Source organism: Bubalus kerabau, chromosome 4 (genome assembly GCF_029407905.1).
Source record: "Bubalus kerabau isolate K-KA32 ecotype Philippines breed swamp buffalo chromosome 4, PCC_UOA_SB_1v2, whole genome shotgun sequence".
Lineage (NCBI taxonomy): Eukaryota > Metazoa > Chordata > Mammalia > Artiodactyla > Bovidae > Bubalus > Bubalus kerabau.
Window position 1 is genome coordinate 173201567 of NC_073627.1, and position 26902 is coordinate 173228468.

General features: G+C 53.0%; 1 protein-coding gene across 1 annotated transcript in view; it reads left to right on the top strand.

Moving 5' to 3' along the window:
• The window catches only part of COL27A1 (collagen type XXVII alpha 1 chain), a 150858-nt gene that overhangs the window by 24372 nt on the left and 99584 nt on the right, over positions 1–26902 (top strand). The window contains exons 5-10 of the mRNA XM_055579444.1: positions 1883–1936; positions 11589–11642; positions 13114–13167; positions 22834–22878; positions 23517–23570; positions 24000–24044. Of these exons, the coding sequence (XP_055435419.1) occupies positions 1883–1936; positions 11589–11642; positions 13114–13167; positions 22834–22878; positions 23517–23570; positions 24000–24044 (306 nt within the window). The remainder of the gene's footprint in view (positions 1–1882; positions 1937–11588; positions 11643–13113; positions 13168–22833; positions 22879–23516; positions 23571–23999; positions 24045–26902) is intronic.

The following is a 26902-nucleotide window of genomic DNA, read 5'->3' on the forward strand; positions in this document are numbered from 1 at the left end:
AGAAGCGGTCTGCTTGGCTCCCAGTCAACTATGCATTTCATTTCTCTGCAAGGCAATGGCTGGAGAGGGGAATGAAGGTGGGGGTGGGAAAGCAGGATGCCCCCACCTCCCTGAGGGGTAGCCGGGTGCTCTAGCCCTCCATCTTTGGGCAGCTGGGGGCACAACTGGGGAGATGTAGTCATTCCTGACCTTGTCTACCTTGTCTACCTCATCTGGTTCTGGGGTACTGGATGCAAGGGTCCCCTCCTCAAACATCCTTCGTCTAACCTTTTCCAAATTCAGGTTGAGCTCTGAGCTTAGATCCCAGGAGCCCAGACTGGGGTGAAGCTCTGAGGTCTTCCAGATTCCTTAGAGACCATGAGTTTCCCGTCATTCATGGAATTGATGGGGAGACTGAGCCTGGGGAGAGGGGAGACTCAGAGCTGGGACCAGGTTGCATCTAGTTGCCAGGATATAGCATCTGGTGAAATATCAGGAAGGGGCTGGAGGGCTGATTATTTTGGAGGTTACCCGTGACACCGTTATAAATCCCCTAGGCTGAGTGAGCGTCTGAACTCGGTTCCTCCTTGACATGGACGGGGAAGGGGAGGGTCCCAGCTCAGGCATGAAGGAAGAGGGAGGTGCCTCGGGCGGAGAGTGATAGGCTGCAGCTGGGAAGTTGGCCTTGAAGCGAGAGGAAGGAAGCGAATTCATACACAGCCAGATGAGTCAAGAGGGGCCACGGATGAGGGCAGTGTGTCTGGAGGCTGTTGTGGTACGGGGCACCCTTGAAGTGCCTGTCCCCACCCTTAGTGCCTCAGATTATTTCTATTGGACAAAGACTCTCAGAAAGTAGTTGACTCTTAGGACTCTGTTTATATTACTGGGCTGCAGGATGCTAGCCCAGGGCCTTTGCAGAGAAAGTGGACATAAGGCCCCAGCTGTTATAAGGGACGTTCAAATATGGCCTGGGAAAATCTAGTGCCACGAATAAGCCTTGGACTTGAAGCCAACAAACTGGGTTCCGGCCCTTGTTTGGCCACCACTCTGCTGTGTGACCTTGGCAAAGACCCTTTGACTCTCTGGGTTTAGTCTTCCCAGCGGTTTCATGGTCCCCGAGGGACTCTGTAAGCTCAGAACATGTAGAAATCTAAGGGAGAGAGCTCTGACTACCGTGGTGGCCATAGAAGAGACATGCCCTTGTTCAGAGGAGGCCGAGTACTCCCGTGACTGCGCGTCCAGCTCCGGAGGCTCGTGCAGAGTCCAGTTGGAGTCTGAAGGGTGGAGAGTTTCCCTTAAGCAGGAGGAGTCCCAGAAGGTTCCCTGGAGGAAGTGGCATTAAAGCCAGGTCTTGAAGGATGGGTTGGATTTCATCGGGAGGTGATGGATAGGAAAGGCATTCCAGATGATGGAACAGCATGACATAGGCGATGTGAGGAGGAAGTACCAGGCGTGGGGCAGGGCAGCCAATAGCTGAGTGTGCTCTGAGTCGAAGGAAGCAAGTGTGGGAGGGGCTGGTGGGGCCAGGTGCAGAGAGTATGGAGAGGTGATCCAATTCAAGGGCTTGTGCTTGGACGCTGCACATCTGAGGTTTGTCCCTTAGCAGCCAGGTGACCTGGGAAAGTTGTAAAACTCTCTGGATGGCAGCTTCCTCATCTTGAAAATGGGAATCATGGTAGCACCTATCTTGTGGGTTAAAAAGATAGAATGAGGTGATGCACAGAAAGAGCTGAGCACAGGGCCAGGCATCAAGAGAGCCTTTCTGCAAGCAGCTGCTGTGGCCAGACTGCTGAGACTCTGCTAGTGGAGAAGACCCAGCGGGCGGGCAGAAGTGCCAGGCCTTGCTTTAGGAAGTGGGATGCTCCTCTTTTCCCCTCATCTCTTTTTCTCTTTTGCCTTTCAGGGTCCTCCTGGGCCTTATGGAAATCCAGGCCTTCCTGGCCCCCCTGGATCCAAAGTGAGTATATGCCGTGGGTTCTGGAGATACAGCCATGGGGTGGAAGCTGGGGTTTGGGCCCCGCACTGGGGGAGGCTTCCTTTCTTAGGGGATCCTGGCAGGAAGGCCTCAGAGTCTCCGTGGAGGATCCATGTCTAGGCCACCAGCACTCCCTGAAGGCTTCCCAGGTGCTAGGCCCCGTACTGGGCTGGAGATGCAGCGAGGAGTTCGGAGTTTAGCAACTGGTGGGGAGGGGCTGGGGTGAGAAGGAACCTAGGGTCTTCAAAGCGGGTGGGAAGAAAGATCATCTGCTGCTAAACAGGGGAGGGCCTTGGAGATCCAGCCTTAGCGTGTTACTGGGTCACAGGACACACCCTGGGGAGGCAGGTCAAGTTTTGAGCTGGGGAGGGATGTGGAAAGATCATGTTTGAGAAAAATCCCTGGATGCCGTGTGGAAGGCGGGCTGGGGGGCTGGGGACCAGAGGACCAGAGTAGAGGCAGGGAGACCTGGGGGTGATACAGGCCAGCGTGGGGTGCGGGAGGAAGGGAATGGGTGCCTTGGCGATGTGGAGGGGAGATAGAGAGGACTCAGTGATGGACAAGAGGAGAGAGATGGGGATTCTCTCTTTAGTCTCAGTGGCCAAACCAGGGAACCAGAGGAAGGAATGTTACATTTGGGAATCTGTAGCCCAGCCAGGCAGAGAGATTCGTGGACATCCTGAAACTCAGGGGAACTCTGAGTTGGAGATGGAGCCCTAGGGGGTGGCCAGCACAGAGATGCAACCTCTGGACTGCAGATGAGACCAGAAACCCAGGTGACTGGTGCTCTGATGACCCTGGAGTCTCTAGCTCTGGGGCGCCGGGAGAGAATAGAGCTGTCCAGGGTGGTGTGTGGAGTGAGAAGCCCCAGGATGAGTACAGGGCCAGCAATATTAAGGCTATAAGGGATAGCCTCAAGTGATGGCTGGAGAAATAGGAGGAGGGGTCAGGGGAGCTGAGAGCACAGCAATTGTGCTGAGAAGAGTGCAGGGCAGGTTGGGAAAGGCAGAGGGTCTGCCTGGCTTTCAGCTGTGGGGTAACCAGGTGAAGAGCATCCCTGGGCTTTGGTTGGCCCAGGCTCAGGGTCCTTTGCTAACCCGTTAAAAAGGTCCTGCAGCTTGCGGAAAACCATTAGCCAACTGGCCCCAGCTCATGCTGTGATTGTCAGCTGAGCATCCTCCATAAGCTAGTTCTGACTCCTGGAGCTCTTTGTGGGACAAATGTACACAGGTAGCCCTGGATGTATGACAGTATGGTACCAGAGTGCTGGCACAGAGCCCTCACACAGAGCTGCAGGAGCGCTCGCCTCTGCCTCTGTGGGTATGTGATTTCGGCCAGGACTGAGCTGGGGTCCTTTCTTGGAAAGTAAGCCCAGAGGCCTTGGGCCAGCAGCTGCCTGGAGGTGCTCTGGGTTTTAACAAGGCAAACACCGATCATGCCAAACACTGTATATTGAACCCTTGCTCTGTGCTAGACGCTCTGCATGCACTTCACGTAGCCTCATTTGATCTCCACAAACACCTAATGAGATGGTGGAGTTACTGCACCCATTTACAGATGGAGAAACTGAGACTCAGGCAGATGATTGAGACCCTGCCTAGGCAAGGGCAGTGGGACCTGCCCCCATGAGTCAGGCCGAGGGTCTGAGTTCTCCTTGGGAAACTTCTGCTTTGCAGAGGCTTCTGGTCTCCCAGGCCTGGGTAGATCAAGATGCTGAGGATTAGCCACTGATTTGATTGCCAGGCTTGCTCAAGAACACGCCTGCTCCCAGCCTGCTTTCTTGGCCTGCTCTGAGACTGTCTGGTCTTTCCTCCACTCCCCCACCACTCCCAGACTTGACCCCCTGCTCCTATGGTAGCAGATGCTCTATCAGCTTCTCCCCTGTCCACACCGGCCCCAGTCTGGCCTGCAGCCCACCCCTCATCCTGCTAGCAGATGTAGGGAAACAGGAGGAGAACCTAGCAGCCGCTTTTCCTGCCATTTTGAGGAGTATGGTGAGGAAGGCTCAGACCTGGCAGATGAGCTCTCCTGCGGAACACAGGAATACAGAGCCGGAACCTGTGACTCAGGGCCTCATGGACAGGTTTCCAGCTTGCTTCTGTATAAACAAATAAGGGAGCGGGTTCCAGAAAATATACTGGAGTGGGAGTTTTCTCCCAGTAGAATTTGCATTAAAATGCCCTGGGGAAAAGTCACGCCCGTTTCCTGGACACTTGACTGGGAGTCTAAGAGGTGAGCCCAAGTGGATCCAGGGCAGTACAGTTGGACTGAAGGCCCCAGGCTGCTGGACTTTTGCCCCGGGCTGGTGTTCATCTGTGGTTTGGCCAGGATGGGGTTAAAGAAAAGCTCTTCTGGGACAGAATTCCTGAGATTGGAAGAGAATGCTGTGGATCTGCAGGAATGGGTGTGATTCTGGGGAGAGGGTCCTTGCTGTTTACCAGATCCTTTCTGGGTCTGGCTGTTGACCTGGTGGGACTCTAGGGCTGGCTCCCTCCAGGCCCGGTGCTGGCTCTTCCTTTTCCAAACAGTGTCGACTTCTAGAGCTGCCTCTGGGGCCACCCATCCATTCATTTCCCTTCGATGGGCAAACATTTATCAAGCACTTACTATGCGCTGTTGATGGAAAAATCAGCCCAACAGGCAGGGCCTGCCTAGTGGCAGGGAGCCCGCCCATCATCTGGATGGGTCACAGTGGGGTCACCCCTGTACCGTATTTATTGAGCTCTTGGGAGCTTATGGCCTTGTGGGTTAAAGATCCCCCTGCCAGACTAAGGGTGGGAGAGACTGGTGGATTGAGAAATCAAGAAGGGGAGACAGAGCAAAGGTAAGGAACTTCATCCCTCTTGAGGTCAGGGGAGCAGAGACCCAAAGGGTCCATGACTTGATGGGCTCACTTGCAGTGACCAGCAGTGGCGGGGCTGAATTTCAGGTCCCTGGGTTTGCTGGCTGGAAGACACTTAACAGGGCTGTACAGATGGTTCAGGCCAGAGCCACACTTCAGTCCCTTCTGCCCCCTCCAGAGCCAGGGCTTTCCCTATGTACCATGTATCCATACATTCCACATTCAAACCCATCAAGAAGAGAGTTTGCCAATTCCCACAGAGTCAAGGTCAAGGACTTTGAGACTGAAGCAGAGAAGCCAGAACCGTGGGTGGATGGTATTAGCTGACCTTGGAGACCAAGTGTTGAGTTATGTGTCCAGCAACCGCAGTTGTGCAGGAAAGCACAGTGGTTAAGAGCACAGACTCTGGAGCCAGATGGTGGAAGTTCACATTCCAGGTCTGTTAGTAATAACTTGTAGTTCTGTGGCTCTGAGCAAATTATCTGAATTTCGCATGCCTTAGTTTGCTCATCTGGAAAATGGGATAACAACAGTAGCTGTCCTCCCGGCATCCCTGGTTGTCATGAGGTATAACTGAGTTAAGAGCAGTGGTGGCTTGTGGCGGGTGGTCAGCTGTCAACAGGTGCAAGGTGCCCAGCCTACAAGGGGGCACAGACAGGGACAGTCCCTGCTCTTGTGGAAGCCAGCTGACCACACCATGCAAAGGGCTCCACATGAGAGACACTGGGTGCTCAGTCCCCACAGGATGGCAAGTGATCTGGTCTGGGAGGTAAGGCCTGCCTTCCTGGAGGGTGGGAAGGCTGAATCAAGTCTGAAGGGCAGCAGACCACCAGGCCAAAGGGTGAGAAGAGGTTGGGGAGGGCAGCAGGCCTGCTGGGTGTGCTAAGACTTTTAGACTTCATACAAAGAGCAGTGGGAAGGTGTGAGGTTTTCAGCAGATGGGACACAGTCAGGTGTATCATTTTACAAAGGCCACTCAGGCAGTTGCGGAAGCCGGGTCCGTGGCCATTAAGTTGAAGGGTGGCCAGCCTGGAGCTGCCCCTGGGGATGCTGATTCTGTGCCAGGTGAAATCAGATGGGATGCAGGGCCCAGGTCAGGTGAGGAGCTCTGGGTCTGAGGTGGACAGGGCTCCAGCTGTGCCTGTGCTGGGTGATGAGGCACCTGGCCCTTTTCTCCTTGGCAGCTGGCTGCCCCTTCCCTCCTCTGCCCTGCTTGGTTTGCAGTGAAATACTCAGGATTACTGTGAGCCCTTGGGCATCTGGGGAGGATAGGCGGGCAAGAAGGGCCATGCTTAGTGATCCGAGTGACTCCTTACAGAAGTCTCGGGCATCAGACCCCAGCCTCCCCTTTCCCTTTCTCCAGTGACTGAAGTAGGACATACTCTTTAAGGGAAATGTGGAAAAGTCTGCTGCTGCTGCTGCTAAGTCGCGTCAGTCGTGTCCGACTCTGTGCGATCCCATAGACGGCAGCCCACCAGGCTCCTCTGTCCCTGGGGTTCTTCAGGCAAGAATACTGGAGTGGGTTGCCATTTCCTTCTCCAATGCATGAAAGTGAAAAGGGAAAGTGAAGTTGCTCAGTCGTGTCCGACTCTTTGCGACCCCATGGACTGCAGCCCACCAGGCCATCTGTCCATGGGATTTTCCAGGCAAGAGTACTGGAGTGGGGTGCCATTGCCTTCTCCATATATATATATATGTTACATATATATAATATATATACACACATGTATATACATATATATACATGCATACTACATATATATGAATAATTTAAAATATGCCTGTACATGTGCCATATAGTGTTTGGCTGTTGTTTTATTAACAGTTGCCTTGTAGAAAGACTGAACCAATCTATGCCACCGCTAGCATTAGAAGAGGATATTTGAAAAAGATAATTCATTATTGCTTCCAATACACTGCACTGATCATCTGTGAATAATTTTCTTACATTTGCTTTCTATTTGCATTTCGCCATTTATGATTTTGTTTATTTTAGGGATTGGGATGTTGTCTTTGTTATTGATTTGTAAACATCATTTGTGTTTATATATGAAGGCTTATTAAGGCTGCATGTATCTTACAAATTATTTTTGAGTTTATTGTTTGCCTATTGAGAGTATTCATGATGATTTTCACAAATGAGAGTGTTACCTATTTTTTTTGAACCAACAGTAACTGACATTTATTAGGAACTTTTACAATATGTCAGAATCTGAGCCTTCAGGAAAGCCCTAATTTGGAGAGCGCTCTACCGTAAGTAGAGGCTTCCCTGGTGGCTCAGCTAAAGAATCTGCCTGAAATGAGGTGGACTGGGGCTTGATCCCTGGGTTGGGAAGATCCTCTGGAGAAGGGAATAGCAACCTACTCCACTATTCTTATCTGGGGAATTCCATGGACAGAGGAGCCTGGCGGGCTGCAGTCCATGGGGTCCCAAAGAGTCAGACAGGACTGAGCGACTAACACTACCACATGTAAAATGTATGATTCTTTACTTTTTACTTAGACATTTCTTTCCCATACCAAGACAGAGAGGTATTCACTGATATTTCATTTTATAATATCATTTGTACTCAAAATTTTAAACCATCTGGAATTAATCTTCATGGAAGTAGGTATGGGTATAGCTTTATTTTCCCTGCAGTAGTTGATCATTTATTAAATGACTTTTCCTCCACTATTATATGATAGACCAGGGTCTATTTTAGGCCATTCAAATATGTTTCATTGCTATGTTTGTATATTTTTAGCCTAGTAAAGTACTATTTTATGACAGTTATTATCTTTATACTGTGTGTCTCCCTGCTCCACTTATAATGTTCTGGCTATTTAATCTGTCAGATGAACTTTATGCCCATCTTAATAATTTCCTTAGAAAAAACCTCTCTTGGGGTTTTTCTTGGAATTGTATTAAATGTGTTTATTTGTGAAGAATTAACATCTTTAAAATATTAACTTTTTCTATCTAAAATCATGGCATATCTTCCCATTTGGTTGAGTTTTTAAAACGTCTCCTAATAAACCTCTATAGTTTTTATTGCATAAACCTGGCACATTTCTTACTAAGTTTGTTCTTAGAAATTTTATATTTTTGTTGCTGTTATGAATGGAATATTTTCCCCATTATATTTTCTAGCTGGCTTTCAGCTATTGAAAAAGAACTATTGACTTTGTATATTTATACTTTTGGTGTTTATTTTACAACCATGCCCTTTGCTGAATTATTTTATTAGTTCTAACAGTATTTCACTTAGTTCTCCTGAATTTCTAGACAGGCACTCATATTGTTTGCAAAAAAGGACATATTTTTGCCTCCTTTTCCTCAAAGGTTAGTAGTCTTATTTGTTTTTCCTGCCTTATTGCCGTGGCCAGAACTTATACACACATGAAATAGCGGTAATGATGGCGAGAGACCTAGTGAATCCTCAGAGGACCGTCCAGAGCTGGGGCCAGATCTGACCCAATCCTAGCCCTAGAGTTGTCTCTTGAGACTCCACTGATTTATTTTCTCACTTGGGAAATATTTTTCTGATGCCTCCTCTGGGCCGGGCCCTGTGCTACGTACTCAGGATCGTGTATCTTGCAAAAGATGACTTGCACAGGGGATTTCTGGCCCAGAATTTTCCAGTCCTTGGTTCGCTCCTTCTTTGTCTCAGCCCCTCGTGAGGCCTCATGTAACCAAAGCCTTCTGTTCTTTCCACTTCCCAACTTCACCTGCAAGAAAGAAGCTCAGAGTTTCCATTCCCGCTCTGTTAGTAGCATTTCTGGCTTAGTATATACCTTCCTAACCATCTTCTAGCTCCTCAAGGCTCTGTTAACTAGAGTCTGCTGTTCCATACTGAGGGAAAGGGACTTGTCCAAGATCACACCTGCTCATTGGCTGGAGAGCTGGGTCTGGCACTCACGTCCTCAACCTCACCGAGGTGTAAACCATTAGTTAGACTTTATTATTCCTTATATCTCTTAGTAGAGAATTTGCGGAGTCTGGCTGGGAAGACGGATAACTCTCTGCATCCCAGAAGTCACACCTTCAGCTGAGCAAGGGTGCCTTGAGCGTCCCTGGAGCACACACTGCATCTGCCTCCCTTCTTGTCTTCCTCCAGCCTTAGCTTGGCTGACTGACTCTCAGTCTGGGTCAAGTTCTCCCAGCTTCCTCCTGTACTCCACGTATCACTGGTCATAGATGTTCATCTGTCGTGTATTGAAATGTAAAGATCTTGGGCTCTGGAAGCAGACTTCCTGAATCAAAATCCCACTTATGAATTATAGGATCTTGGACAAATTATTTACCCTCTCTGTGCCTCAGTTTCCTCATCTGTGAAATGGAGATAGTGATCATGGCTCCCTTTAGATTTACACGTTGAAGACGTAGAAGAGCACTAGAAAATGCTAGAGTGTTCAGCATTACCAGGCTCTGGTTTCTCCCTCGAGAGGTCCCCACAGGCACGACTTGTGTCTTGATCCCCACCATGGTATTCCCAGTGTACACTGTAGGATGTGTGGATGTTCAATAAATTTCAGTGTTCTTTTGTTGTACTTGGGCAGGGGTTAAGTCCCAAACACGGTGCTGGCTGCTGAGAGTGCAGAGAGCAGTCCATAGAAACTAAAATGCCCCCGGATATGGCCTCTGGGCAAAGGAACCAGTCTGGCATCCCTTCGGGTCTCAGTTTCCCCCTTTGTAAGATGACAGGACAGGATGCAAAAAGGCCCCCCCATGAGAGCATTTTAAGCCCAGCTCCTCTATTGGCTGCAGAGCGAGGTGGGCAAGGGCGGGGTGGGTAGAAGCTGCTATCCTTTTTTGGCCATTGGAATCCTGGGTGGCCCTGGGCCTGGCCTTGCACATGGACATAAAAGGCATTGGAGCTGGGCATGCGAACGCCGAGGCTGGGAAAGTGTCAACAAGGGGCTGCTGCAGCATGAGGCTGTTGATCCTAGAGGTGAGGCCGGCAGCAGTGACCTGGATGGACCTAGGTGGACAGAGAGTTGGGGTTCTAGCAAGGAGGGACTGCCCTGCAGCCTGGGGCAGCCGGAGGGCATGTGGGAGAGGCATCTAGGCTTCCCATTTGTAAGTGAGGGCTCTGGAGTCAGATTGACTCAGGACCTAGTCAGACCTAGTGAGACATGGCCTCTTACCTGCATGCCACCCTGGACTACGACTCAGCCCCTCTGAATCTGGGGCTTGGTCCTGTGTTGCTACATGTGGGTATAAGAGGGCTGGCAAGGTGCTGCATTGAGTGGGCCTGGCACAGTGTTGGGCACGTGGTAGGTGGGCAGCGAAAGGGCGCCCTCACTCTCTTAAGGTTTGGAATGCAGTGATTTCTCATGCAGAGTGACTGAGTCAGGATTTGGAAGATCTGGGTCCTGACACAGAAAAGAATCAAATGGGAACTAATTAAAGTTGGCCAAACCACCCTCCCCACGTGTAACGTCTCACTGGCTCCTTGCCAAGAAACCTGGATGCCAGGCAGCCATGTGTGCCTGTACCCCTGTGTGTGTGTGTGTGCGCATGTGTGTGTGCACATGTGTGTGTGTGTGAACATGCACCCATGTGTCTGTGCACATGCCTCTGTGTGTGTATGTGTGTGTGTGTGTGTGTGCTGTGCAGCCCGCATTTTAAAGGTGAGGAAACAAGCTCAGAGAAGTGAAGTCACTTGCTTGAGACCCTACTGTGTGTCTGTGGCTTAACCCAGGACTTCTGACTCAGGACCCAGATTGGGGAGGGAGCTGGGGAGTGAGGCTAAGGGACAGATCAGGAGACTGACTTCTCAAAGGACTGCCTCCTGAGTAATTTAATCAGGCCAGAGCCCTCTTTGAAGCCGGATCCTTGTGATGGGGATGCTCCCTGTGCTTGGGACTAGGGATGCTGGTCTGACTGGGGACATACTACTTGTCAGTGTCTCTGCTATTCCCGCCTATTCTAACTTGTTGGGTCCCAGGTATCTGTTATGGGAATCACAAATTCAGGGTCCTAGTCTTAGCTCTGCCAGTGCCTCAGCTTGGGTTCCTGGGCTGTCCCTTTCCTTCTCCAGGCCTCAGTTTCCCTGAATGTGTTATGGGGTAATAGCACTTCCTTTGTCCACTTCATCTGGCTATTCTGGGAACCTGGTGGGTTGAGGGATATTGCAAACTGTGCAGGGCTGTCCATAGATTGAGTGGCTGTTAGGGCACTGGCTCTAGGTAATTTGAGACGGTGAGGTGAGCATGAGGGGCTAGGAAAAGCAGGAAGAATCAAGCTTAACTTCAGGATGTGTCTCTTAGAAGGTCTCTGAGAGCCCTGGGGGAGCGCATCACCCATACAGTGGGCCCAGGGATCTACAGGCTGGTGGGGGAGGATGCAGTCAAGCTGCATCTTGAGAATGTTTCTGGTTTGGCTAATGATGATTGAGGGGGGAGTGGTTTTCTACTTGGGGGTGACTACCTGCATAGGGACCCAGCAGCAGGAATGTGCAAGTCCCGAGGGAAGAAGGACTGTAGTCTGGGATGGGGCAGAGGGGCCCCGTCTTTGGGCTGGGCTGGTAGGAGGAGAGCAGAGCTCTGAATAGGGTGGGTGGGACCAGATGATGGAAGACTTGAGACACCCAAGGGGGAGTTTGGACTTTATCAGTAGGGTGGTGGGCAGCTATGGAGGGTTGCTGGAGCAGGGGAGTGATGGGATTGAAGAGGACCCCATGGAGGAATGTGAGTGGGGTGGAAGGGGAGGGCATTAAAGCAGAGGACAGGGATTTGAGCGGAGTTGGTGGGGAGATACCCTCTTTAGAAGACATGGCGGCCAAAGTGGAATTGTTTCTGTTTCAGGGACAGAAAGGGGACCCCGGGCTCTCACCAGGAAAGGCCCACGATGGGGCAAAGGTAGGTTTCCAGGGACCCCAGTGCTCAGGGAAGCGGAGGAGTGGACGGTAGGGAAACTGCCATGCTGTGGCACGGACCTCTTGACAGAGGCCTCTGCGTAACAAAAGGCTGGAGGCAGGATGTAGAAAAGGACGTGGTCTGTTCTCTTTGAAGCCCTTCAGCTCTCCCTGCACCAAACCCAAAGCCATCCTTGCTGCCTTCTTCCCATGTGCAGCCAATAAAACTGACAAAAAAATGTGACCTGTGGACATTCCTTTGGTGAATGTCCTTTGGCCTGATGCTCTGAGTGGGTTTTCTGCAGGGCCTGCGAGGTGGCCCTCGGCATCCAGAAGCTTCTTGGTGGCACACGCCCAGGAAGCTTCCAGCAGACATTCAAAGACCTCTCCGAGGTGGTTAGTTCAACACACGGGTCTATGGATTTCCAGGACGTGGAAGGGAATGGGCTGGAGAGGCAGGGCTGCCTGACTCTGAAGGGCTGAGACCAGAACTTCTCCCATGGAAGAGAGAAGAGTTAGGCCCAAGGACTTCATTGCCCCTGAAGCATCCACCCTGTAAGTTAGGCAAGGGGCCTGGAGGGAGTGCAGGTCAGGCCAGAGCAGGGGAACCCAGAACTCCAAGTAAGGTCACCCAGTGTCCCGGACATCCATCCTCTGGAAGGAGTCCTTGAGTCTGGTTTCCTTCTGGACACAACCCCAAAGCCCTCCTGACTGGAAGAACTCTGCTTCTCAGCCCAGCCTCTGGTGCATGGAGACTTAGAGGTGGCGGCTCCTGTTGATCTCTCCGAGACACAGGTGGCTCATTCCTTCACATCTTCATGAGAAGTTTGCTCACTCAGCAAGCGCTTCCTGTGTATATACATCCACATGCGCCCCCAATGGATCGTCATAAGCTTATAGCCCAGGCAGCTGGGCCTAGCTTGCCTGGGAGGAAACAGAGGCCCCAGAGGCGGGCGGCTGGAGGCCACACAACTGGTGAGGTGCAGACCAGACTTTGTACCCGGGCTGGATGACCTCCAGGGTCCCAGGCTTCTCTCCTGCTCCTGCGTTGTCTGCTCCTGGGTCTCATGGTGGTGGCAGAAATGCCCCCTACTGGGTGGCCACCATGCCCAGCATGGGCAGGAGGGAGGGGGTCAGGAATGCAGGAGAGGGATTGCCGATTGGAACAGGTTGCGTGTTCTCCAGGGCAGTGGTTTGCAAACAGTTTTGGCGGTGTAACCCATTCCCCAGATGGTTCCTTCTGCCGAAGTCCAACATAGAAAACAGACCAAATGGAGAGACTGAATTAAGTGGGGAGGGGCTGGGTCCCGTGCCTGCTTGGCTGCCCTCACCCTGCGCAGAGGACCTGAGTCTCCTCTGCGGCCTTTAGGCCTCCGTGAATCCTATTTGCAAACCACTGGCCCTGGGAGACCGAACTTTCAATGAGTGTCTGCTCCTGTTGCCCCATCTCACCCTGTTTTCTGTGTTTTTTTCAGGGCGACATGGGCTTGCCCGGGCTCACTGGGAATCCAGGACCCCTTGGACGAAAGGTACACCTTGGTGCTGATGCTTCACTTTGTCCAGTGGGTTTCCTAGCAAGCGGGGTCCTCAGGCAGGAGTGCTATGTACTGCCTCTCCCCAGCCCTGGCCCAGATCCTCGGCAGTGGGCTGGTGGCCAGAGGGGAGGAGGTTTCTGAGGGTCTGTGCTTACTCGGGGGCGTGGAGCACCTTGGCTTGGAGCAGGTCCCCCCACCATGGTTAGTGAGATGTGACAAGAAGTGACCCTGGTTTGCTGTCCTTCCTTTTGCATCCCAGCTGCTCCAGGGAGGTCCTGAGGGTGCTCTTGGTGGTGGAAGGAATATTGTCAGAGCCAGGAGCCCCCATAGGTTCGGCTCCACCTTCCATGAGCTGAGTGGCCTGGGACCTGCACATCCCCTCCCTGAGCCTCAGCCTTCTACCTGGAGTGACCATGACCTACCCCATCCCCTGTCCCTGATCTCCCGGGGGCTGTAAACCATGAGCAAGGTCTGGAGCCTGGAAGTTGAGAGAGTGGGCTCTGGGGTCAGTTGCATCTGGACTCGACTCCCTGCTCCACCATTTGCTTGCTGTGTGACCTGGGGCAAGTCAGTAACCTCTCTGGGTCTAATATCATCCCTCCCATATACTGCAAGGAAATCTCTATAGAGGCAGAGTTCTCTGCATTTTGAGCTGTTCTCATCCGCCCCCACCTCATCACTGCATCAGTCAGGCAGGGGGTGTTACCTCTTTGGGGGAAGAGCTGCCATTTTCCTAGGTGGTGGGTCTCTGGCTGGCTGTGCCCCTGAATTCCTCTCTGGCTTTGCAGCTAGGGTGAACCATCCTTCAGACTCAACAATACTTGTGCCCCTTCCAGGAAGCCCTTCTAGAACCTCAGCTTTCGGGTCTAGAGCCTCTACTCTGCTCGAAGACCCATAGTCCATCTAAACTGCGTTCTTTTCAGCCCCTAGACCAGCCTCACCAACCAGGACATGCAAAAATGGTTTGTCGCTCTTCCTACAGAGCCTCGCTCAGGGCCTGTGTGTAGTAGGTGTTCAGGAAACAGGGAGGACAGTGCAGGGTCAGGGTCAGTTGCTATTTTTGCAGGAAAACTCCCCACTGCTGATGGGTTTTCAGTCTATAGATCAGCCGAGGGCCGCAGCTTGAGCATCCTTGCTGGCTCCCAGCTGTAGCCACAGCTTCCCTCTTCCTTGGCCATCTGGTTCTCATTTGGGCAGCCATGGCATCTCCTGGCTCCATCCTGTCCATGCTCTGAGGGTCCCCGTGGCACAGGACGACGTGGAACATCACTACCCCTGGACCCCTTCTCCTCCAGCCTCTTCGGCCAGAACAGGTCCTCCTGCAGATCTGAAGAAGCCAGACCCAGACAGGAGTGCATGGCTGTCTGTGAGCTGGGGAAACGTGGTCTTTTCTGGCTCAGAGAACACAGAGGGACTCCCTCTCCCCGCTCACTTCCTCTCTGGGCTCCAGCACTTTCTGATGGATGAGGTGTGAGTGGAAAAGTCTTCTTCCAGTCCTGGCTCATAAAGCAGCCGGTGGTGGTCTCGCTTGGCACGGGAGTAGGAATCTAGCAGAGGCGGCGGAAGATGGAAAACCAGACTGGACTGGCTCCTGCCTGGGGTTCTAGCCTTCCTGCTCTTAGCAGATGTCCAGGGAGGCCCAGAGTCCCCAGCGCAGGGAAACCAGCTCACCTGAGCAGGGAGAGACATCTTTTCTAAATTAAGGAAGCGTCTCTGTGCGGTAGGAAAATGATTTGGCAAAGCCATTTCCACCTAGTCCCTCTGGCTCCTGTCGAGGCAAACACGGAGGAGTTTGGTCTGGCAGGCCAGTGTCACCTAATCACAGTGGGTGGCGGGCAGATCATGGGGGTGCTCAGATCTCAAGGCAGGGACCCCTGACCAGTGGTGGGGGTCAGGGAGGCAGACCAGTGGGGTGGGCAACCTCACTTGGAACCATCCCTGTTTGTCCGTAGTCGCTCTTCCCACAAGCATCTTTTGGTAACGATGGTAGCCATTTGGCACTGGTCCTGCTGAGCGGTTTGCCTGCATCATCTCATGTGGGGAGCCTTGAGCGAGAAAGAACATCAGTGGCTGAGAGGCGAGGCCAGTGTGCCCTTTGCTCATCAGCACGTTGAATTTTGGTGTCACCTCATAGTGCCACCAGTAGCCCTATTTATTCGTTTCTTCAACAGGACGGATTGGTTGCCTATTGTGTGTCAGGAAGTGTGCAGGCCTCTGAGCTGAATAACGAGACAGAAGTCCCTGATCCTCAGAGTTTTCAGTCTTGTGGGAGGAAGGAGGCAATAAAAATGGTAAAAATACGAGGTGTGTTAGAAGATGAAAAAGGCCATGGAGAAAAGTGGGCAGGAGAAAGGGACTTTGAGTTGGGAGTTTCTCATATTGACTAGTGTGACAGAAAGGCTTGCTGTTCCTCATCACATCGCTTCCTCATAATAGCCTCCAGCAGTTAAGCAGTATTATGCCCATTTTACAGCTGAGAAAACTAAGGCCCAAATAGGTCTCATTCATTCGTTCACTCTTCCAGTCATTGCACAAAGATGTACCTATGTACCAGGCCCTTTGCTGACACAGGTGTTAAATGCCAATGAGATCACTGAGGGCTTTCAGAGAGTGAAGTTTACAGCCCTGGTTCCCAGCCCCTCTGTGTGTGAGAACCAGTGCGGGAGTTTGTCCTCCCCCTCCACAGGGGCTCCAGTTCAGCCGGTCTCAGTGACAAGAGCACTAGATCATCACGTGCAGCCACGGCCGAGAACCACTGGGCTAGTGGACAGGGCTGCCAGGGTCGCTAAATGGCAGACCTGGGATTTGAACTCAGGTCTTCTAACCTGCAGGCCCTTTCCCTCTCTACAGTGCTGATGGAAACAGTTTCTTACATAAGAGCCTCCCCACCTTCAATAAGGCTCCCTTCTCTGCATCTGTCTGCGATGCTAGCCAAAGGACTCTGCTGAGCTGATTCCCAAGGGCAGGTCAGACACGCCTGGATGGAATCCCAGCTCTGTCCCCCTCCTGCTCTGTGAGCTTGGGCCAATGGCCTCAGTTGCTTTGTGCAGTGTTTCGGAGGGTTAAATAAGATGCTATGTCCTCAGCACCCAGCATGAATGAACGAATGATCGTGAAGAAGCAGCACTGAAGAAGGTCTTGCCCACTTGGTCCCATCAGTCATCTTGCTTAGTTACCAGTTAACTGCCTTCCCTTGTGGCTCAGATGGTAAAGAATCTGCTTGCAATGCAGGAGACCTGGGTTTGACCCCTGGTTTGGGAAGATCCCTTGGAGAAGGAAATGGCTACTCACTCCAGTATTCTTGCCTGGGGAATCCCATGGACAGAGGAGCCTGGTGGGCTATAGTCCATGGGGTCACAAAGAGTCGGACATGACTAAGGGCTCACACACACACACACACACACCCTCCTCTAGCCCAGAAAGCTGGAGAGCTCTGTTTGCTCCTTGGGAGGGCAGAATCCAGTGCTGTCCCTAGTCTAATCCCCCTGCCTTCTTTCCTATAGAGCAGCGCTTCTCAACTGCCCCCAGGGAACAGTTCACAGTGGAGGCATTTTTGGTCATTACCCCCTGGGAGGGGGCGCTTCTAGCTTTGAATGAGTAGATGCCAGAGATGCTGTTACAGATCTTGTGATGCATGACACACACACCCCACCCACAGCAAAGACTGATCCAGCCTGCGGTGTCAGTGGTGCCAAGACCAAGGAATTCTGCTGTATAGAAACCCTTGAAGCATCCAACCCATGTGCCCTGGGCCTTCCTGCCTCCCTGTGTTTGTTTATGCTGGGCTCTCCCCTGGCAGGCTCTCTCCTCCCTACTTATCTTCATGTATCAGTCTCTCGATTTTACCCTCACATGCCATCTTTTCCAAGAGTATCTGCCCAGCACTTCCAGGCAGAATTCATATCTCCCTTCTCACACCAGCGCATTTTCTCAGCCTCTTTGGGACTCTGCATTTTCTGGCTAGCAGGCAACTCACTGATATTCTTGGCATAGTTGTCAGACTAGACCAAGTTCACAGAGGAGGACCTCTTCTTCTTTGTTCCTCATGTGGGGCTCAGCACAGTGCTGGACACAGACATCGGCTCTTTCACCCCACACCTCCCTGCCTCCTCTGCCCATGCAGACGTAACGAGTTGCTCTTTCTTGCCAAGCCTAATCCAGCCTCAGACTCTTCTTAACACAGTGCCCCAGGCAGACATCACTGATGGAATAAAGTTGGTACCCAAATTGAAACTTCCTTTGGCTCCCTCCTGCCACCCTCACCCTGCCCATAACCCCTCCCTATGCCTTCTGCGTTGGCCACTGTCTGAGAGTCTGTAGTAAAATGGACAGGCAGAGGGGGTCATCTGGGGATGTTTTTGGGGGCTGTGTGATTGACAAACCTTAAGGCAATCTCCTGCCTTCCTGCAGAACTGCCAGTTCTATCTGGACATAGCACCCCCAGTTCCATACAGCACCCCTACAGGTTCCCCCCGTTGCTGAGCTGTTCTGATCTTCTGGTGCCTACACCCACTCTGTTTCTTTTTTTTTTTAAGAACATTTATTTATTTAAAAGAATTATTTATTTTAAATGGCTCTACTGGTCACATCGTTGCGGCATGTGGGATCTTTAGTTGTGGCATGTGGGATCTAGTTCCCCAAACCCAGGATTGAATCCGGGCCCCCTGCTTTGAGAGCACAGAGTCTTAGCCACCAGACCACCAGGGAAGTCCCTCCGGCTCCGTTTCTGAACTCCGCTGACCCTCTGCTCTCCAACGAGGCTCCTCCTTCAAGCCTCAGCTTACAACACCACCTCCTCTGCTTGGGTGTCTGTACTCTCCTAGCAGTCAACGCTAGTTTGTTCCGCTTCGTATGTGTTTAGTGCCCATATCCTGTTCTAGAAGGTAGAGAGCAGGTTTGCTTTGTTTACCTGTGTATTCTTAGTGCTAAGATAGAGTCTGCCACGTTGGTGGGGCTCAACAAACCTTTGAATGAAGGAGTAACCAGATGAATGAAGGCTCCGTACAGAAGCTCTACCTCCCTGCCCTGACCTCTCTCAGGTACCCACTGAGCAGAGTTCAGCATCAGAGGCCTGACTGTACTGGGATGGACTGTGCTTTCGGACAAGCCACGCATCACATTGCAGAATCCCATAGAATCCTATTGTTTTGGGGCCAACAGGATGCTTTGAGAGATCAGCTAGGGAAACTGAGGTGCAGAGAGGAGCAGGAACTTGGCGGGTATGGTGTCGTGGCTCACTCCGCCTCTTGGCAGATGTTTCTTCCTCCTGACCCTTTCTGTTGAGGGGCTGTCCATCCTGCTGGCCGCCCAGTGTGGCCTGGGGGCTGCCAGGGTGGTAGAGAAGTTTAGCGGGAAGCCTCATGGAATGCTGAGTGGGTCTGGTGAGCTTTATTCTACTGCAAGAGAAGCTGGGGCCTCATGCAGGCTGATGTGGAGCCTTCAAGATCAGCGTGCGAGAGGGGATCCGCTGAGAGGTCTAGGCTGGTTCTCAGGACCCCCAGGCACGGACAAGACCCCCCTCCCCTCCCTGCCCAAAGCCCAAATAGCACCCTAGCCGACGGGGAGACTGTCTGCAGTAACAGTGAGGTGATGTCTGGTTTTTACTTGTGCATTGTAAGCAATGATTAATCTGGCTCCCAAACCAAAATATAGCCCGAGTTCTATTATAAACACGGGTCCTGTGGAGACCCGCCTGCCGAGCAGCCAGCGGCCCCTTGCAGATTTCTGTGGTCCCTGGAACTCCCCTGAAGCCTCTGCTCTCCCCTCGTCCCGGTCAGGCAGCCATCACCCGTGGGGAAATCACTGCCCGTGGGTCCACCTTGCGGTCAGCGCCCGCCCTGTAATTGCTGGGGCCCCGGAGAAGGTAATGGTTTAGATTCTTCCAAGACCTGGGGCCCTGTCATTTGAAGCTATTTCACTGGCCCCAGCTTGGTAAACACCGTTAAGGTGCTTTCCAGGGAGCATAGGAACCCCCACCCCCACCCCAACCCCATGTCTTGGCTGTGTTCAATCTCAGCTGTTCCCAGTCGGCTAACAGAAACACGGGTTCGTGGCAGTGTTCAAGGCCCTTCTGGGCCCATGGTTTGGAAAAGACCTAGGAACTGTGGCCTTCTGGACAAAGCCCAGCCCAGTGGGTCTGGAGTCATGGGGAATGGTCTGGGCTTGGCCATAACTTGCTAACTAGCCTTTGGCGAGTCTGTTTACCTGTCTGAGCCTCGGTTTCTCATTGTATCCAATGAAGGAGGCTGTGAAACTGATGGCTTAGGTCCCTTTCAACTCAGACAGTGGGTTCATGATGCTTCAGTGATCCACAAGCTCAGACCTGGGGAGGTGAGTCTGTAAGAGGGTCTTTCTCTTGGTGACCCTGTGACTCTTCCAGCTGAGCTCGGGTCTCAGCAGTTAGGACATAGGACTTCGCAGCCTGCTGTGTGGCCTCTTTACCTCACTAAGCTTCAGTTTCCTCATCATCTGGCAAGTGGGCATGGTAATTCCTGCCTCTCAGGGATGATCGCAGGTGTTGATGAGATGGTGCACCTAGGCCTTAATGCGGGGCCAGGCATAGAGTGAGTCACTGTTCACGTCCCTGATGGTCATTCACTTCCTTTTCACTGCATCCTGAGTAGGAGATTGACTTGAAATCTCCTCCTGGGATTTCACTGACAAGTCTGCCAAAGCATTGGTTTCTAGCTTCTTTGTGGCTACAAGGAAGCCCCAGGAGCACGTGGTGCTCAGGGCTCCCTGGAGCCCGCTCTCGCGTCTCTCGGGAGTCTTGCTCCGTTTACTGCAGTGACTCCTTTATGGCACTGAGGCAGCAGGGGATGGCAGAGAGGCTCAGAGACGGCTTAGAGCTCAACCCCTGGCTGAGCCACACAGCTTAGAGCTTGAGGCTCCACTCAGCTCTCCATGGGAAAAGGCTTTGCTTGTTTTTCCTCATCTGCAGGCTTCAAATGGAGAAAGGATGATGGTCACGTATCCTGTCCATGACACATCCCTGCTCAAAACCCACCTGTGCTTTCCTGCCATCTTTCCACCTGGCATGCTCTGGCTTCCTGCTTCCTCTCTGACCACCTCGTCACTCTGCTGCTCACCCCTCACTCATTCTGCTCCAGTCCCACGGAGCTCATTCTTTCTTGAGAGCATTCTCCCTCAGGGTTTCTGCCCCTATTGTTCCCTCTGCCTGGGAAGCCTTTCCCCAGAGAGCCAGCCCTGTGTCCAGCCCCCCTGCCTGCCACGGTCACCACCCTGCCCAACCTGGCCCTGCTCTGTCCTCTGACTCTGCTCACTTTTCTCCATAGCACTCTCCATAGCTCCATAGCACATGCCACACATTATCCCTTTTTTAGAATTTCGTTTTCAGTGATGATGAGAAAACACATCACGTGCATTTTTCCATCTGAACCCTGTTTGTGTATGCAGTCCAGCAGTGTTGGGTATGTTCACACTGTTGTGCAATCGATCTCCAGAACTTTTTCATCTTGCAAGACTGAGACTCTACCCCCATGTGAGCAAATCCTTGAGACATTACGTTTTATATTTATTTGTTTTTATATCTGTTTAATTAGACTGTAAATTCCGTTAAGGCAAAGGATCTTGTCTTCTTGTTCACCCGATGCCTAGCATGGGGCCAGAGCATGAAAGTGCAGCAAATGTTTGTTGCATGAATGAATGAAATATAAAGATCATGCTACTAACAGCAGCTGGTCTTTATGGGGCCCTTGAATTCAGTGTGGTGCTAAGTGCTTCTCACATTATATCATACAGTCTATAATGCCAACCCCTGAAAACCCCATTTTGCAAGATGAAACCAGGGCTCAGAGAGGTGGTCCCAAGTCCTCCAGCCAGTAGGGAAGCAGGATAGGGATCCAGATTAATCTGAAACAAGAGATCTTAACCACTCTGCATGCTGGCTGCTGACTGTGGCCGCTGCGTCACTTTGCCCATTGGGGAAGAATGGCATGCTGGCGGAATCTCACCCAGCCGTGCTGCATCAAGCTCGTGGGCCCCAGGTCTGAGATGCAGTCACAACGCTGAGCAGTCTCGAGGTGTGAGTAGGTGCAGAAGGAATGCTCGTAAACTCCCCAAACCTCTTGGATCAGAGCGATGCTGTTTATAATTAAAGAGTGCCGCTTTCTGGGGGTCTGTGGGGATGCCAAACGTGTGTGCCTGTGGGTGTTTGTGGATGTGCATGAACTTTACATGCCCAGGGGGGCTGCAAGGCTCTCCGTGTGGCCTCCGGCGTCAGAAGGACCCAGTGGTGAGCTTGAGCCGCTGCTCCTTACTAATGGGATTCTGGGCAAGTGACTTCCAATCTTCAAGACTTGGTTTTCGCCTCTGTAGGATGGAGATGATATAAAGAACAGTGGGTAGAGGGGGTTCACAGGCATTGTGTGTGTGTGTGTGTGTGTGTGTGTGTAGTCTAGAGTCTTGTTAATCACCAGCCTGGGGCAGCCCTAGGGCTTCTACCTGCAATGCAGGACACCCAGGTTTGATCCCTGGGTTGGGAAGATCCCTTATAGAAGGCAATGGCTACCCACTCCAGTATTCTTGCCTGGAGAAATGCATGGACAGAGGAGCCTGGTGGGCTACAGTCCATGGGGTTGCAACGAGTCAGACACGACTGAGTGACTAACATGCTGGGGGAGCCCTAGAACTCCTGAGTTCCAGAACACCAGAACTGAAGGGTCCTCGGAGTTCTAACTCCCTTATTTGACATCCAGAGAAGGGCAGTAACCCCTCCAGGGTTGCACAGTAAGTCAGAGATGGTCTGGAGCCAGCACAGGGCTCCTGTGAGGGCGGGGGGGCCATCTAATGGAGATCACCCCATCTCCACCACACTGTCTGAAACGGAAGCCCCTGCTCTGTCTTGTTTCATAACAGCCCAAAGCTTAGGGAAGTTTGAAGTGTGGGGTTTCCCTGCAAAGAGCTCCTTACACTCATGAAACGGTCCAAGTGGCTATCCCCAGTGCCACCTGAAGGCACACACTCGTTTTGATTCTCTTGACCTGGAGACCTGGCCTTGGACCATGGGAATTAGACCATGGGGACAGGACACATGGTTGATACTGAAATGTCACCAGAGTCTTTCTCAGTCAATCTAGTGGCCTCTTTCCCCCTGGAATAGTGGCTGGAATCGCTGGGAAGAAGGGGGGTAGCTATTTGGGGGTCACACAATTGGTCAATATGTATGAGATCTTTTCTGATAGGGGATTAATGAGAAGGTTCCGACAGAAAAATCCCAGCATTGTATGGTGGGTGAGCACAGCCCAGACTTTAAGGTCCTCATCGGTCCACCCATCACTCAGACATCCCTCCAGCCCTGCTTCGGATGTTCTTACCTTCTCTCTGGGTTTGGAAAGAAGGGTGGTGATAACAGCATCAGTCTCTCCCAGTTGCTGTATCCTAATTCAGCTCACAAGCCCTGCCCAAGGAGGGATCAATCCCGGCTGTCTTCTGGCCTAAGAACCCCTGGTGACGGAGAGGAAACTGCAGGATGCCTGATGTACATATCTCCACTCGGAGAGCAGTTCTCAAACGCGTGCTAGCGTACGTCCCTGCCGTAGCGCCTGCAGTGCTGCGAAGGCAGGCGGGAAGGCCGCGCCTCTGCGATCCCCGGACCCAGACGTGTCGTCCTAGGCTCAAGTGGTTTCTTTCCCTCCACAGGGACAGAAGGGTTATCCTGGACCGACGGGGCACCCCGGAGAACAGGTGAGGGCTGCAGCCTCAGCCCTGCCCTCCTCGCCCTCCCTTGCTCCAGCCCCCCTGCCTGTCCTTGGCCTCCACCCCACCCTGCCCGGTTCCACGAGTAAGCTCCAGAGCCAGGAGGCTCTGCCTCCCATCCCGCTGGGGCCCCCACCCGACCCCACCTCTCCCCTAGCCACATCTGCCTGAAAGGGCTGGAGTCCACACCGGCCCAGTGCTGGCATGAGCCGCTGGACTCCGGTTAGCGCCATGAATAGCTGGCCTGTTCCGGGCGATGTTAGGGGATATTATACACGCCGCCACGGGGTTTGCAGGAATTTTGGCTGCCCTGGCCCAAGTCAAACATCAGCCGCTGCCAGCGTGGGAGAGCCCAGCCAGGCCCCTCAGTGCTTTATTCCTGGGCTGCAAGGACAGGGGGTTTTGTCCCTCCAAGCTGGTCGGACCGGTTTCTCAAAAGGGTGGGCTGGGGAAGAGGGTGGGTTAGCGGGGGCGCCCAGCAGGCCTACGGCCTCCCCTTCCTCCCCTTTCGTCTCACATTCCTGCCCTTCTCTTTGTCCATTGTAAACCCCGGTCCCCCACCGCCCTCCAGACCTGGAGCTGGGCAGGGTCTCCCCTTTCCTTATGTTTCTCTTATTCCTTTGCAGGGGCAGCCAGGACCCGAGGGTAGCCCAGGGGCCAAAGGTTACCCTGGCAGGCAGGTGCAGTATATGGCTTCTGGAAGCTCTGTGGCCGTGGTGGTGTGGAGCTGGCCACGGGTGCCCCCAGGCAGAGGGAGGCGGTGGGCTGGGGGCCCAGGAGCTATACCTGCCAGGTGGGCCCTGAAGGAAAGGGCTGTTCAGGGGGCTGTGCTGAGGAGCCTTTTCTAAAGGCAGCAGGGCAAGGATGCTCAGGAGGAAACAGAAGAAAGAGTAGTTCTGGGGTGTAATAGCATGGCTCCAGAAGCTCTCCCAGCCGCCTGCTTGGGGCCCTGGGGTAGCTGGGGGCTCCGTTTGAAGACCAGGAGTGTAACCCCACTCCTATCATACAGAGGGACAGCTGAAGCCAAAGGAGACAGGACTTGGCCTGGGTTGGTGGCAGCAGCTAGAACGTCTCCATATGTCCTTGCCCTTCTGTCTTTTGTGTTTCAGGGGCTTCCTGGACCTGTAGGAGACCCTGGGCCCAAAGGTAGCCGGGTAAGTGCGACTTGGCACGTGCCGCCTGCCTGGGGGTCCGGGTGGGCATTTCCTGTCCCTCCAGCGGGCCCGGTGGGCGATCGGGGCTGTAAAGCCTGCAGTGTCCACCCAGGGTCTTCTGGGGGAGCTGGGGCCTTGGTCCTCCCGCCTGAGTGCTCCCAAGAGCAGAGAGGCAGAGGATGGCTACATGGTGGGGAACCCTGGAGCCAGCTTGGTCTCCACGGCCAGGCAGCTGGGCAGCACAGGTTGGCTGGAGGCTCGGCCGCAGTCCAGCTGCTATAATCACACATTTGCTTGCTGTGTCCCCCAGCAAGTCCAATCAGTAGGGAACCAAAGCTGGGGCCACTTTGTCTGTCACTGGAGTCCTCTGAGGCCTCACTCCTACACCTAGCTGAGGGCTGGGGTATCACCCTTTAGGGAGGGCAGTCCTGACCAATGAGTGAATGTTGTCCAGGCCTGGAGGCTAATGGAGCATCTCCTCGGCCCCTCCTTCAAGTCCCCTGAAACAAACCCTGAGTAGCCAGTAGGCTCTTTGCCCATCTTTCCAGTGGGAGGGATGTCCATTCCTACCCCTGGCATGGTTAGGGGGATGCTAGGAATTTGGAAGTGTAAATACTGCTGAGGTGGGCTCCCAGGTGGGTTGTGGGGCAATGGAGAAAGTTCTGGATGAATTGAATGGAGGTAAAATGGAGTTTAGAACACTAAGAAGCAATCTAGTAGAATCCTGTCTTCTATATACAAGGAAACTGGGCTCATGATGGGGGCCCAGTTCCCACAGCTTGCCTAAGGTGGGGCTGGGATTGAGGACCCAGGTATTTGGAGGGCTGGGCTGCCTGCCTTTTAAAGAATGCTCAGCAAGTGGGTCACAGAGTCCTCGGTCAGGCCAGGTCAGGTCAGGTATGACGTGTCCTTCGAGCCTGAGCCAAGGCTATTTATGGCTGCAGTCTCAGCCCGAATCCCTGGATCTGACGGGCGGATGTTAGGAGAGTGGCTGGGAGGTGGGAAAGTTCCCCAGGACGTGTTGATGATGTCAGTGATGATGATGATGGTGATGGGGGCGGGGCAGTGATAGACAGGGGCTGAGGAGGCTCCTGTCCTAGGAGCTGGGCGCCCCCTCCTTCCCTTTATCCAACTGTCCCCGCGAGCTCTGGCTCCAGAAGGGCCTCCTGAACTGAGGGAGAAGGGCTTCCTGGCTCAGCCCCAGGTCTCTGATCTACCAGGAGGACTGGAGGAGCGAGGCAGGCTAATGACATCTGGGGCTGCTTGCCGTTTGCCTTGCTGTGGCATCTAGAGGTCACGTGTGCAGGGGATTGCTGGTCTGACCCTGGCACACACCTTTTCAGGGTCACAGGGCCCTGAGCAGCCTGGGTGAGCCAGGGCCACTCAGGCTGCCCGCCCAATCCTGCCATCACTGGCCTTATGTTTATGAAGTAGGCAGAGCACAGACTTGGGGTCAGGGCAGCTGGTTTGGAGACCTACCCTGCCATTAACCAGCTGTGGGATCTTGGGCACATCTCTGGACCTCTCTGAGCCCATCACTGCAAATCTGGGATATAAGCCCTGCTAGGAACGATCAGTAAACATCATTTGTTAAGATGATGCTGAGAAAGGGGCCTCGTGACCTCTTCTAGGGACGGAGAAACGCTTGTGAGTCTGCACCGGTTGCTTGTTTATGGGAGGAAGTGTAGCAAAGTGGTTAGAGGGCCCTGGCCCTGGGAGTCAGATGACCTCAATTCAAATACCACATTCTGCTACATGTGACCTTGGGCAAGTCACTTAGCCTCTCTGGGCCTAAATGATCTCACCTCTATAGGAGGCTGACTAATAATTCCTACCTCCTGAGGGTGTGGAGAGGGCACAGTAGATGCCTTAAATGTTTGCAGAGCACGGAGAAGTGGGTCTGGCACATGCTTCATGCTCAGTAAATGTTAGCTTATGTTGTTCTGTCGCCCAGTCGTGTCTGACTCTGTGACCCCAGGGACTGTAGCACGCCAGGCTTCTGCGTCCTTCAACATCTCCCTGAGTTTGCTCAAACTCATGTCCATTCAATCAGTGAAGTCATTTCACAAACATCTAGAGAGTACAGATATGATAGGAACCCTGGGCTAGGTTCCTGCTCTGGAGAAGTTCCCAGGCTAATGAGGCCATGAAACGTGGAGAAAGATACTGAAGATACAGAAGAGAAAGTGGTAAATCTATTAAGTGGGATACAAATAGGGGCTTCCTTGGTGGCTCCGTGGTTAAGAATCCACATGCAATGAAGGAGTCACAAGAGATGCAGGTTCAATCCCTGGGTCGGGAAGATTTCCAGGAGGAAATGACAACCCACTCTAGTATTCTTGCCTGGAGAATCCCATGGACAGAGGAGCCTGGTGGGCTATGGTCCATGGGGTCACAGAGTCAGACACGACACTGAAGCAACTTAGCACCCATGCAATGGGTATAAATAGGGGGCCAGGGAGAGGGGAGGAGGTTGCTTCTGGTTGGAGGCATCAGGGATACTAGCCAGAGGAGAGAACCTCCGAGCCAGGCTTGAAAGCTTTGGTTCTGCAGTCGTGGGGGTGGGAAGGGCATGCCTGGTGGAGGGCATGGCGTGGAGAGAGGCTGGAGGGCAGACGATCCGGACTCTACCCCTGACTCGCTGTGCTGCTTTCTCTCCAGAGCCTGGGTCTTCTTTGTCAGTGAGGAGGAGGACGGGCCATCTGCAGGGTCCTTGGGAGGGCTGAACTCAGCAGCACACGTGCTTGGCAGGATGCCAGCACGCCAGGGTGGCAGCGGCTGTCACTGTCGGCCACCCTCAGGCGCTCCAGGGTGATGTGAGCCCCACGTGCACAGCCTTGGAGGCCTAGAAGGAGGCA